This window comes from Austrofundulus limnaeus, unplaced genomic scaffold (genome assembly GCF_001266775.1).
Source record: "Austrofundulus limnaeus strain Quisiro unplaced genomic scaffold, Austrofundulus_limnaeus-1.0 Scaffold2, whole genome shotgun sequence".
In the NCBI taxonomy this organism is placed as follows: Eukaryota; Metazoa; Chordata; class Actinopteri; order Cyprinodontiformes; family Rivulidae; genus Austrofundulus; species Austrofundulus limnaeus.
In genome coordinates, this window is record NW_013952404.1 from 3278409 (window position 1) to 3291989 (window position 13581).

The 13581-nt window shown below is 41.2% G+C and overlaps 2 protein-coding genes across 2 annotated transcripts; both read right to left on the minus strand.

The window, feature by feature from the left end:
- Window positions 1–385: 385 nt before the first annotated feature.
- On the minus strand, window positions 386–9155 carry pabpc4 (poly(A) binding protein, cytoplasmic 4 (inducible form)). Its single transcript, XM_014010986.1, has 15 exons — window positions 8666–9155; window positions 6510–6703; window positions 5006–5121; window positions 4074–4213; window positions 3895–3989; window positions 3666–3803; window positions 3480–3575; window positions 3125–3394; window positions 2785–2875; window positions 2606–2698; window positions 2377–2507; window positions 2196–2286; window positions 1989–2119; window positions 787–890; window positions 386–692 (listed from the first exon to the last, which is right to left on the minus strand). The coding sequence occupies exons 1-14, from the start codon at window positions 8856–8858 to the stop codon at window positions 792–794; spliced, it is 1878 nt and encodes a 625-aa protein (XP_013866440.1). The 5' UTR covers window positions 8859–9155; the 3' UTR covers window positions 386–692; window positions 787–791.
- Window positions 9156–10753: 1598 nt separating this feature from the next.
- zpcx (zona pellucida protein C) lies at window positions 10754–13403 on the minus strand. Its single transcript, XM_014009466.1, has 9 exons — window positions 12930–13403; window positions 12735–12844; window positions 12597–12667; window positions 12353–12524; window positions 12180–12285; window positions 12027–12112; window positions 11876–11955; window positions 10924–11812; window positions 10754–10854 (listed from the first exon to the last, which is right to left on the minus strand). The coding sequence occupies exons 1-9, from the start codon at window positions 13386–13388 to the stop codon at window positions 10833–10835; spliced, it is 1995 nt and encodes a 664-aa protein (XP_013864920.1). The 5' UTR covers window positions 13389–13403; the 3' UTR covers window positions 10754–10832.
- Window positions 13404–13581: the final 178 nt, after the last annotated feature.

Below are 13581 nucleotides of genomic sequence, written 5' to 3' on the forward strand. Positions count from 1 at the left end.
ACATGCTCCAGTTTTTGAAGTAAATATTTGTCAACTCCTAAAATAATGTATTTTCTTTGAAAATAAATTAGTTTTTCTTGTGTACTCACACTAGTGAAGAAATTTTAGGCTTACTCAACATTGTTTGTTGCAATATGTAAAATATTTATTAATGCCAAACACATTTGATGTGCATAATGTGAAATAAATTCAACACAGTATTATTGAGTAAATGCTTTCTTAAAATTGCTGCACTATGTTCCTTGATACTTCTGTGATTCAGAAACAATTTGTCCTTGTTCAAAGATTTAGAACAATTTCACACAGTTGGAGTTYCCACAATTACACACACTTTAAAACAAAGTAAAATGTCTTTCATGAAACCATTTAAAATAAAAAGACTCAACATTGTCCATCAGTCCTTTATTGAGAATACCACACACCTCATCATGACAACATATGAAGGCAAACTGTCATTTCAAATCAAACATGAAGCTTTCAGTGTGAGAAAAAAAACAGGCTCCATTTCCCTTTTGGAAAACATTCTCTCCTTTGCAAAGTAGGGCCTGCATGCAACTATCATATGTATTACTGCCTTTTATGGCAGTAAAAATGATGGTATGAAATATTTTTAAAATTTTATTTGAATTTGTAATTTTTTTTGCATATTTGTTGTGRTGTCTGGTGTCCATCCCTGCTTATTTTTCTCCACCCTGAAACAAGACAATAAAACCTCTTGTTAATAACATAAAATACTGTTTTATCAAATCAACACTTATGATCGGCTCGACTGCTAACAGAACTTACAGCCTTCAGGATGTTGCAGCAGCAGTAGTTGTCATGCTGCCAGTTTTCTGAGTGGCATCTTTCTTTGCCTGGTGGGCCTGCAGAACAGCGACAGCTTCCTCCACCTGAAGTAAACAGAAATGTCACAAAATATTGAATAAAATGAGAAACATCAGTGGTAGAAATGACAAGTAAGAGAAAAAAAAAAACAAAAAGCATTTCCTGAAAAAAATGCGTGAAAGCTGTGCAGAGAATCTCTATTTTCTCGGAGATGGAGATTCTCTGCAAGGGTTTGTTGGAAAAGTTGAAACTGAGTTAAAGCTAAAAGACGCAGATCAGTAGCAAAAACTTAACCGAGCAAATGGCTTCAAAATGTTTCAAAAGCCTAATTAATGGTTGAAAGGCTGACTAATAACTAGAAATGGCAGATTATTGTTCAAAGTCTTAAAATGATAAAGGCTTCAAAAAACTAACTATATGTAAGAAAAAATAGCTAAAAGCTAAAAGTAGCAAACTATAAAAGCTAAAAGTAGAAGAACGGCAGCTAAAAAATAAAACTAACATAAGACATAAAAAGCGCAAGTAAACCGAAGCTGAATGTGTTTGAAGACATCTTAATGTATTTCTATAAAATAAAAAAGTAAAGTATTTTTTGAAAAGAATAAGTTTAGAAAAAAAATCACAGCCTTTTAGGGATGTAACAATTTATCAAGAATCAATTAAAAATCAATTATAACTGCATAAAGTTTGAATTGATTAATAAAAATGAATTATTCAATTTCATTGTTGTTGTATAACAGTTAATTATGTTAATTATGATAAATTCAAATTACTTGATAACTTTTGGTCACAAAAGCATTTTTGATGACATTATTTATTTATTTTAAAGTTGTATTCTGTTACAATACAACAGACAGTTAAAGTTTGATACAATGACAAAAAAGCTGATGTTAAATATAAAGAAACATGTTTGGTTTTAAAATGACTACAATTTATTCTGTTGAAAAAAAAGTTGAAAATTATCGTAACTGATTTTAAAAATCAATTATCGAATCGAATCGAGACTCGAATGAATCGTTACACCCCTACCCTCCATCTCCTGGATGAGCTGAACATTTGGACATACGAACAACTAAAACAGCTGAAGTTATGCAGAAGTAGTTCGACAGAAAAAAATAAACGTACAGAAAAATGGAAAAGTGAAAATCGATCCCGYGAGCTACCTTTGAACGGAGGGATTCGTGCGACTCCAGCATGTGCAGCAGCTCCGAGTTGTCGATCTCCAGCAGCATGCCGGTGATCTTCCCTGCCAGGTTGGCGTGCATGGCCTGAATCAGCGGGAACAGACGCTCTCCTGTTTTTAAAGAAATAAAACGATCAGAAACTGAAAACAACAAAGGAGAAATGTATTAAAGCACAGCGAGTCTTACCTAACATCTGTTTCTGCTCCTGTGGGGGCGCAGCAGCCAACATGGAGGCCGTGAGGGGCTCCTGACCCTGAACATGAACAGCTGGCTGAGCCTTAATGAGACAGATGAGAAATTTCAGATTAAAAAATACAATGAAATTACAAGTTTGAAGGTTTTAGCTGACAGGAGAGTGAAATAACACCTGCTGTAAGGGAATCGTTTGCACCACTTGAGGATTGGGGTTTCGGACACTAGTGGCGTATTTGTAAGGAGGCATGGACCGAGGACCAGAGACTCCCATGGATGGTCGAGGAGCCATGGCTTGGCCTGTAGCTGTTTGAGAAGAAAAGAAAAAAAAATCATTAACCTGTTTTATTAATGTGATACGCAGAAATGCTCTACAGCTTTTTAAATCTCCATGTATAAAACACCTCGAGGGCCTTGTCCACCAGGACTCATGTGTCTCAGGTTGCCACGAGGTCCAGGCTGACGCAGCTGGGAGCCGGGCATTCCTTGGAAACCACCTGGAGTGGACAAAAAAAAAAAAATACAATTATATCAAAACATAACTCTGATGTTTAAATTGAGCACTCACAGCCCAAATGCTCACCTTGACCTCGGCCACCTTGTTGCTGCCACCTGGGGTTGGGTCGTATTTGGGCCAGCTGATTGGGTGCGTAGTATGTCGTCCTATTTTGGGCCTAGAGGGGACAATAAGTGAAATTTAGCATTTAGTGGACAAAAAGAAAAAAATAATTAAAAAAAACCTACACACACACTGAAACCTCTCATGAGACGCAGTACGTTTAATTCAAACAGCCTTCTGCAAATTTTCATGGTAAAAATAATAAATTCAAACAACCCATTACCCAACATCCTCCCCTCTTTTCACACTCAGTCATGCAAACCGTTTTGGCCCATTTCTGCTAGTCAGAATTCAAATTGCACACCTGAGGCACAGCTGGCATGAAGTAGCCACTGGTGGGCTGGAACTGGTTGATGATGGCGTTGGCGGGCATGGCCCTCATGCCAGCGATTCGCTGCATGTACTGGTTGGTGAGGTGGGCTTTGCGCTCCTCTTTGCGCTGAGCCAGAGCCACGTACAGGGGCTTGGTGCCAACGATGCGCCCGTTCATCTCAGTCACGGCCTTGGTGGCCTCCTCGGGGGAAGAGAAGCAGACGAAACCGAAGCCCTTGGATCGACCTTCTTCTAGCATCACCTGTCGTGAAGACAGAAGCCGTGAGTCTTAAAAAACACAACCTTTCACATCTTTTCTTAAGTGTCAATCAAATGATTTCTCTTACTTTAGCACTAGTAATTGATCCAAACGGAGAAAACTCTTTACGCAACTTCTCATCATCGATGGTGTCATCCAGGTTCTTGATGTAAAGATTAACTCCCTGACATAGAACAAAAGGAACATTGCGATTAAAAAAGGCAGTGGTTTTTAATTATATTTAAACTAAAATGCGTTTCTGCTCAGACCTTACCTGATACCGACTGATTCGTTCTTGCTTCAGCTGCTCAAATTTCCTCTTCAGCTCCGCCTGCCGCTCCATTTTCTTCTGAGCTCTCCCCACGAACACGGTCTTCCCGTTGAGCTCGGTGCCGTTCATTTCCTCCACAGCCTTTCGGATCAACAMGCATTGATTTGAGAACATTTCCCCGCCCCGACAAAAGGAAACACACCCTTTAAACATGGCTGTAAATCTAAAGCACCTTGTTAGCGTCTTCGTGTTTCTCAAAGCTAACAAATCCAAACCCTCTGGATTTGCCGGTGGAGTCTATCATCACCTTCACGCTGAGTGTTTTACCTGAAAAACGACAAAAAAAAAATAAAGACTTAAAAGCAAAACCCAACATTTCCAGTGCTGAAGAGGCACCTTGCTCCGCTTTACCGTGTTTCTCAAAAAGCTCTTTCAGCCGCTCGTCGTCCATGTCGTCCCCAAAGTTCTTGATGTAGACGTTTGTAAACTCTTTGGCTTTGGCGCCGAGCTCGGCCTCCCGTTCTTTGCGGGATTTGAAGCGACCCACAAACCTGAGCGACAAAGAGGAATGAGAAGCAAAACACTTGTAAAAATAGCCCTTAAAAATGGCGGGAAAGCCCAAACAGGATGTCTGGCAAGCTCAAAGACGAGGACAACTTCCGTGAGATGAGTTCACGGCTACATTTCATTCCTGGGTTCAACAATCACAAAAAAAAACAATCGTTTGAATTAAGCCAAAGGCAAGCATAAATATCGGCATGCTTTATGACAACCTTTAACCTTTGGTCCAACACTTGACGAGGAGGTGGATGGAGAGGGATCGAGGAACAGAGTCTCAAAGTATAAAAAAAGCARTCTGATCTTATATACCTTGGTATGAAGACCTCTCTCCTTCTGCCATCCAGAATTGCATTTCTGCATTCGATCCTTCACTAAAACACACAAGCAAGGTCACACACACACACACACACACACACACACACCTGCAAACACTTTAAGGGTGACCAGAAACGGCACAATGAGGGAACAGAAGAAGTAGTACTGGCAGGAAAGAAACCTAAGAAGGTTTAGTTGGTTATCTTTGAGTTTGATGGCTGYTAGATTAGTGGAATTAGTCATTTTATTCACACAAACCCACCAACTGGAAACAAAAAGAACACAAGAGGTCAGTTCACTCAACACGGATGATCAGCATTTCAACAGAAATATATCGGCAGACCACATTAACGTCAAAGCATACAGAACCCATCAAAGTGTGTTCACAGTTTGAATAAATCCGTCAAAAGTTATTAAAAAAAACACGTGACCAGCAAATACCGAGAGGAGAGCGATCAGACACTCACACCTTGCGGTCATTCAGAAGCATGCCGTTCATCTTCTCTATGGCTCGATCGGCCGCGTCCTGGGTCTCGAAATGAACGAAGGCGTAGCCCTTAGAGCCGTTCTCATCGCACACCACCTGGAGGAGAGGAAGACACGCAAACACACGTGGCTTTAAAGGGACGCTGACATGCATGTCCTTCAATAAAAAAAAGTCAAGGAAGACGTCTTTATATTTAAGAAACTTGACACAAAACAGGATTWWACCCATTTTGTCACATAACAYAACTGGCATTTACTTTTGAATTAGGCTCAGTTAAAATGAAACAGGAAGTGACATCAATGGAGAACTTTTTTAAGAAAGGAAACTTCTTAAAACGATATATTGTATACGCTGCCTCCTCTTTTTCTCTCTGATGACTCAAAATAATCTAAAGAAACATCWGATTCTCCTCTACAGTCTGTGTCGTTAGCCATTGTAGCAACACCCAGTTTGTGTTCAGACATTCCCCTTTGACATCATTTCCTGTTACTTCACATGCAACTATCTCAACAACTGTTCATCCCAGCGGTATAAAATATTTTCTGAAATATGTTATTCATTCCAAAAATGCACTCATATTTATTACAAAAGTTTGATGTCACAGGCACTTTAAATCAGAGGAGTGCCAGGACCCCCAGGGGTCCGTGAGCCATATCTTGGGGGTCCTCAAAAAAATTCAATAAATTGCTAATTTGGTTTTTATTTTAAAAAATGCATATGGGGATCTACGCAATATTTAACAAACATACTAAACCAAACCAAAAATAATATCCCCATGGCATTTAGGGGTTAAAATGACAGTAAATTCTTTTTAAAACAGCCTTGGGTTTGTTTATTAGGGGGTCCCTGCTGATAATTTTTCATCCTTGCAAGGGGTCCACAGAACCCMAAAATTTGAGAACCCCTGCTTTAAATATTGCTGAAAACAGCCATGAGACGTTAAGAGAAACAGACCTGTTTTATTGGCTCAGTGAGATCCTTTACATCAGAGGTTCTTAAAATGGGGTCCGCGAGCTGTATCTTTGGGGTCCTCAAAAATTTTCAATAAATTGTTCATGAGATTTTTATTTTTTAAAAAATACATATGGGGCACAATAYACTAGTAAAACAAACATACTAAACCAAACAAAAGATAATATTCCCATGGCATTTAGGAGGTAAATTATGTTTAAAACAGCATGGGTTTTTTCACCCTTGTAAGGGGTCCCCAGACTCAAAGTGCTTGAGACCCCCTGCTTTATATCAACATTTAATTGTAAAAGTACAGTCAGTTTATGCAATGTTTATGTCTATGCATGGTAGGTGATTGAGACTTTCATTGAAGTGAACTTWTTTTTGTAAACTGCCCTTTTGTTGTGATCAGGTGCTATAAAAAAAACTGAACTGAATCATTTTAAATGTTATCACCTGTCTCATCAGGTCTTTCTGGTTAAAATGCAGCTTGATTAAATAGAAATAAATGCTTATGTTTCTGAAGCCCGTACCTTGCAGGAGAGGATGTTGCCAAAGGCAGAGAAGGTGTCGTACAGAGCTTTGTTGTCGATGGATTTGTCCAGGTTCTTGATAAACACGTTGCCCACGCCTGACTTCCTGAGCGAGGGATCTCTCTGTGACCACATGATTCTGATCGGCTTCCCTTTCACCACATCAAAGTTCATGGTGTCCAGGGCTCTCTCGGCTAAAGGGCAGAGACAGAGACAGAGGCAGTGGGCGTCAAGTGTTGTTGTTTGTACAGAGCTTCAACTCAGAGAACACACCTTTAGCAGCATCAGAAAGCTATGGGTTCTAAAGTTTTTTGCGCTTCCTGTGCGGCTGTATTCTGAGCCACATGGTGAAGACACAGCAGCAGACCATGTGGCTGATCCGGCAGCAGCTGGGGACAAGTGTGGGGCAGCTGCAGACCGAAGCCACATGTCTCTCTGTTCAGACAAACCACAATGCTCATACACAGGCTGGAACAGACAGAACATCTCTATACGACACTTTAATTTAACCCCAGTGAGCTCARTYGAYACCATTTCTGCCTGCGTGTTGCATCAGCTCTCATAYGAGCATCCTTTTGTTCAGTGGCTCCGCTACACGTGCTGGCCGGCCTTTTCCAGCTGAAAGTGTCTGGTAAACAAAACGGAGCTCCCTCACGTCTGCYGGCGTCAGCAGTTTGGCCTGCAACTGTACTTCCCAACCAGAGAGCCAGAGTGTGACCGCTGTCAAACACGTGGACTTCTGGAAGGTTCAGAGTGGGGGAATCCTTGTTTGTTTTTGTTTTTTAGAGCTCGGCGAGAGAACTAATTAATAAAGAGATTGAGATTAAGATTGTTGTAATTGTCAACCGTTTATCTCAAGTGTCACGCAGCAGGCAAATTTACGGCTGCTCAGAGGGAAGCGCTATATTTAGAGGTATGGTGGGGGCTGCTCCTGAGAGGCATGTGCTGGCATGGAGGGCAACATGCTCTGCCATCCACGAGGAAAGGGACGTTCAAGATTGCTCTAGATGAGCAACACCAGGTCTCGTGTTCMCACATATAAGTGAGGAAATCCAGTTATCACACACTCCCATCGCCTACCGCAGGACCCCCCCTTTCTGCTTCAACACTACAACTCATTTAAAGTATTGTTCAACCGAACACACTCTGTTTACACGGCTCTCTGATCCCCTTGCGGCTCCTCTCRGGAGCCCCTTCCAGGAAACGACCCCGTCGTGACCCATTTAACTGGGGCTTTTTGGGAACAACCTCCCCAGCTCAGATAAGCTGTGACAGGTGCTCTCTGTTGATACAACAGGAGAAAAGTTCACACAATGTGGGCAATGTCACCAAGCCTCCGACACCTGCTTTTTCACTCAAAGCTCCGGCACGGTTTGATCCTGTTGAGTGTCAACTGAAACTAACAAAGACAGTTAAAAATTCATGTTCAGAAAAACAGATTTGCATCATTAAAACCAAACAAATAAAGGTTTGTATGTAAGGGTCATTACAGTTTTATTCTACCCTGTGGGACATTATATATATATTAGAAAAAACCTGTCTATCTGAGACGGATTGTGTCTTTTTGCTTCTGGTGTAAAAACCTGAGCATACACAGTTAAGATTTCTCATGACAATTATAGTCAACAYGAAAGTAGAAAGCATAAAAATGTCTGGTAAGCTTTAATTTGAAAAAAAAAAAATAAGAGCAACAAAAAACATTTTTGTTTATGCAAAAAGAAGAGAAGTGACTTAAGCTGAGAACTGAACATTGTGTATTTTTAAAATCTTTACAGTTATATGTGTCTAAGAAAGAGGCTAATCACATTTTATATGAATAATTTGACTTCTTATATCTGTTCAATAAACAAACCGTTTGTTTGTTTGTTTTTTCTGCATGTAACTGAGTTTAACACACAAATAGTAGATTTCACCTCTTTTTTGTGAATATTGTGGTTTAATATCACATAATGCCAAATTCTAATCCATGTGTTGCTTGGACAAAGAGCTTTTATTGTGAAAAACCATTTGGCTSAAATCAGCTGTTCTGGCTGCAAAACTCCCTCCAAACTGAGTAAATTTCATTTYATTTGAATCRTTTGTACAGTTTTAYGGCCGTRACAACAAAATGTCACAATCAGTACRCTATCCCCCGCCTCCCAGGTGTGTTTTCTTACCGTCGGCGGGCTGGGAGAAGTTGACGTAAGCATATCCCAGGGAGCGGCGGGTGATCATGTCCCTGCAGACCCGGATGGAGAGCACCGGGCCGGCGGGGCTGAACTTCTCGTACAGCATCGCCTCGGTGATGTCGGGGTGCAGGTCGCCCACATACAGAGAAGCCATGGGGTAACTGCCCGCTGCCGTGTTCATAGTTCGGTTCTGGTCCAAAAAAAAAAGGTGAAGAACTTCCTCTAACCCAGACTCCAGAAGAAAAAAATTAAAAATTAAAGAGGATTTCTTCCTTTAAAAAGCCTCCACCCGACACGTTCTGTTTGTGTGTTTTGTTTTTTATTATTTTGCTATTTTTTTAATTTTGTATTTCTTAAAGGTATATTTTTAAGGATTTTGTAAATTTTATTTATTTTTATAGGTTTTTAAGGTTTTTTTTTTTTCGAGAACAGTGAGTTGGACACTCACGGTGGGTTTGTGGCCGGGGAAAGAGAGTGCGTGCGGACAGCATGGACACTTTATAGCCGCAGGCAGTGGTCAGGGTCAAACTTTGGAGAGGAAAAAAAAAAAAAAAAACACACCGGAGCTCTGGGTGTAAAAGGGAGAGAGCACCGCTGGGAAACGTCCCAACTACAGAGGGCAGCTCCCCACAGCGACGCCTGGGCTGGAGAACGAGTCCAGAGATCCAGCAGCCAATAAAACAGCCAAAACATTACAAACACTTCTGTAAACTGCCACTAAAATGAACATCCAGTTAATTTAGGCTTTAATGCCATAAACTAATATGAACACTCACACAAATTGTATAAAAAATTTAAAAAAATTTGTAGGCCTAACATATTTTAGCAAAGTCTGAAATAAAATGTAAAAATAAATTTACCTGACTGTACAATTTTTAACATTTTATAGCTCACTGTTCATTGCTAATTTTTACTAAATGTTAAATTTAAGAGTCAATACATAAATTTTACCAAGCTACTTCTTCCCTTTCGGGTAACAGAGATCACTGGTGCCCATATCCAACAGTGACATCCACTCGCTCTCGACAATTTAGAGTTACCAGGTAGTCCAAGTCATGTTTTTGATCAGTGGGAGGAAACCCATGCAAACTAACCAGAAAGGTCCCTAGCTGGGATTCGATCTCGAAACGTCTGAGCCACCATCACCCATATAACGTTCTAAACTGAAGTTTATATTTAAGTGTTTACAGCCTTTACCACTGGTGCACACCGATGACATCCTGAGACAAAAGCAACCAATCACTGCCAATGCTTCCCTACAAGACAAACATGCAGCTGAGCTTTTGGTACTCTCCCAGGTGCTGCCAGTCAGTGCCTGCGATATATTGCAGAGAAGCCTTGTCAAAATGACAGCTTTACTTTGTCACATTGCATGAGGTTTATGGACCTGCTTGTATCAAACACTTAGACTATTAAATATGAGTCATTAGTTGATGTATAAACCATACACTCCTCCTGCATCAGTTTAAGTCCACCACTTGGTGATTTTGTGTAACAAGGTTGAAATTTGGTCATACAAAGATCTACCCACCCACCTTTACTTTTTTAAAGCGTAGCCTGACCCATTTTACTGGTGCATATGGTTCTGAGAAGCAATAGGTTTTGATTAAGTAAAATTTCTTAAATCACTTCAGAAACTTGTGGCATGTTTATACCATCTTAAGCTTTGAAACTACAATTCTAGAATACAGTTGGGGAGGGTAGAATAAGTCAGGAAAACCTACAGGCAGGTGGAACGGCCATCCAAGGCTCTAGAAGTGGGAGAAATGTCATTCCCTTAAAAACTTTTAAGTACCCTATAGAAAGTGCACCTTTAATGATAGAAGTGTTGAGCAAAACAATGAAAACTGTTAAGTCAAAGACTGAAGCACAAGTATAGAATCATGTCCTCATTTGGAACATTTTATTTTAGTTGTGTTAGTCCAGAATAGTAGCAATTTTAAAACTGTCCGAACTAGTTTTAAAGCAATACTACTGCAAATGTTAGCTTGGGTTATAGAAAACTTAAGACCAGTCATCTGCAACACTTTAGATCAGATCATCCACTCCATGCGGTCATTTGAGATTGTTCAAATGAACAAAAAAAAAAAAAAAAAAAAACAAGTGTACAGAAGCAATATTTAGCATTTTTATTTAAATATTCTTCTGGACTGCATTATTCTGCCTTATCCATACTCCTGTTGGGATAGAAGGGGTAATTTTAAGAATTTGCTGAATCCATCATTTGTTTAATTGTACCGACTTACCGCAACAAATTGAGAAAAGTTGAGCGCAGACCCTTCAATCTTGCCTCTTGTTTTCCTTGTGGACGTTTCTCCACCTTTTGCTTCACTTCTTCCTCATAACTCAGCCTCGTTGACCCGTCTGCACCCTTCATGAACTCCAGTTTTGTACGAACGATCGGCTGAACGTCTACTTCAGGCTCTGTGTCCGTTTGAATTTGGGAAAACCCGTCTCCCATGGCAGTGTCAGTCCCGTCGGCTGGTGGCAGTTTTGTTTGAGTTTCGGAGTCCTCACTGTCTGGTGAAGTTTGTTTTGACTCGTCAAACACGAGGCCGACGTYGATCTCAGTTGGGAGCGGTGAGTCAGCCTGGGTAGCAAGGTTCCCAGATCTTCCAAACCTGGTCCGTGGGAAATCAGCAATGACTTCATTGTCTTGTGAAGCAACTGGCCAGCCATCAGTTAGCGCAACAAGTTCCATATCCCACAGCAGAGGGTCACCTTTGACTTTTGTTAGACCAGAAACCTCATTTGTGGGTGAACTCAGAAGAGTTTCCTCCGTGGCAGAAAGCTGCTGCTCAGGATGCTCACCTGGCTGCGATTGCGGCAACAAGCCATCTTCAAATGGATACATGTTGCCGTGTTCAGCCTGCACCTGTCCAGGTAGCCAGAGTGTTAGCCTGGAGGTTGGGTCCTGCCTCACCATTACTACACCCTGCGGTGTCGACTCCAGCATGCTTTGAGACACAGTGGAAGCAGAAACAACCACGTCTTCAGCAGGACTAGGAGTGTCAGACATCACAGTGGTGGGTAAAGAGCTGAAAGTTTGTGGTYTAGATTCTGGAAGCGCGGGGCCCAACTCCCGATCATCATCCACAACTATCAAGGGCCCAATACYGACCACAGATTTGGCATCTGGAGAGACAAATGCAGTAAGCCACTTTTAAGAGCAGAACTACTTTAAGTTAAAACACTTACCATGAGATGTGTTCTTAGATGAGCCTTTACACTTYGAGCTACAGCAGCCACAGACGTCTGCACCACTTAGTTCCTCCCATCTGGAAGATKAACTGCAATGTTAGCATCCTTAAAACAGTAAGGGAGGAAATATCAAAAGTAGCATAAATACCTTGATTTATTAACGTTATAGTTGCATGACTTTGAGGTAGACGTGAGCCTCTGATCCAAGGTGACCACACTGCAGTGRACATAGAACTTAAGAGGGACAAGTTAAGTCTTCATCTAAAAATACTTCAGTACAGCTGTAGTTTGCTTGCCTYACCTCAGAAAAGAGATGTGACGTATTCAGCCTGAAATTAACCACATCTGCACGGTTGGTAGCAGCAAACTGAGCAACAGTATATGGAGAACCCAGGGAGGATGCACACCTGTCAGGAGGTCAGATACATTAAATGTGATTTTAAAAAAAATAAGGTTTATGAATGAACTGCTTACCCTTTGTTAAGTATCACTGCATGTTTGGGTTTAGTTTGAGGTTCAGGGGATTCAGAGACAAAACACGAGTGGATGAAAAGCTGTTGATTTGGTCTCGTTTTGGCAGAAACCTGGAGATCAACTAGCTGGCCCCTTTTATAGAGGTTGGACTCTGCTGTGGTGGTCCAGGAAGCTGCAGGAGGAAATGCACATTTACAAAACAGCTGCCAGACAAAAAGAGGTAGAGTAATTTGGCATTCCTTACGATTCATGGCTCGGATGTCAAAAAGGTTTGCATTCACAGATTGAGGGATAACGCTTGAATCCATGTACGACCTGAAGAGAAAGTAGGTTTAAGTAGAATTGGTGGACAACTACAGGTGTTTTAGCAAGGTCTGCTCACCTCTTTGGGATGCAGGAGATGTGAACTGTGGGAGGAGTTTGCCACCAAGTGGGAKGTGTCTTAGGATTCAGGTGGAGAGAGTTGGTGAACACCTTCCAACCATTTTGCAACTGCAAGACAAGTAGACAGTCCTAAGAAGTCATTAAAAAAATTATTTAGGAAATTAGTGTAGTGGAAAAAAGATGCACAACTGACCACTGCTGTAGTCCCACACTGATCCAAGTCATAAATAAAGACAAACTGGTTAGGGAGCTCTTTGTTGCTAATGCAACCATCACCCAGCTGTATTTCTTCCTGAGTCAGCATCAGGCCAAAGGCTTTCTTCTCCACTGCAACGTTTAGTTTCGTTTCGTCACAGAACACCTGAACTCTTGGAACATTTGTGAYGGGAGGGATTTCACCAAACATGTGGAGTCCAGGGCTCCGGCTTCGCCAGGACCTGAAGACGGTGTCCAGCGGCGGGAGGTCAAAGTCTCCATCAAAGGGAAAAAGCCAATTATGGTCAAAAAATCCTCCTAACTCCTGGGGGAACATGGCATCTTCGAGTCTCCGGAGAGACTGAGCGGTGAAAAAATGTCCAAGAAAAATGAGAAGAACTTGTCGTGTCCCCATGGTGAGGCACAAGCAGGGGCCAACAGCTCTGGGTTTTCCCATGATGCACTTGTGTCATTAATAAGATGATGGGAGAGGAGCGGCAGGTGTTGGCAATCAGGTTGATTACACTCACAGCCAATCACTCACCTTGAGATGAGACTGTGCAAGTCTTTATTGTAACGCCAGCAATGTATTTGTTTCCTAAGCACTAAACTAAACTAAACTAAACTAAACTAAACTAAACTAAACTAAA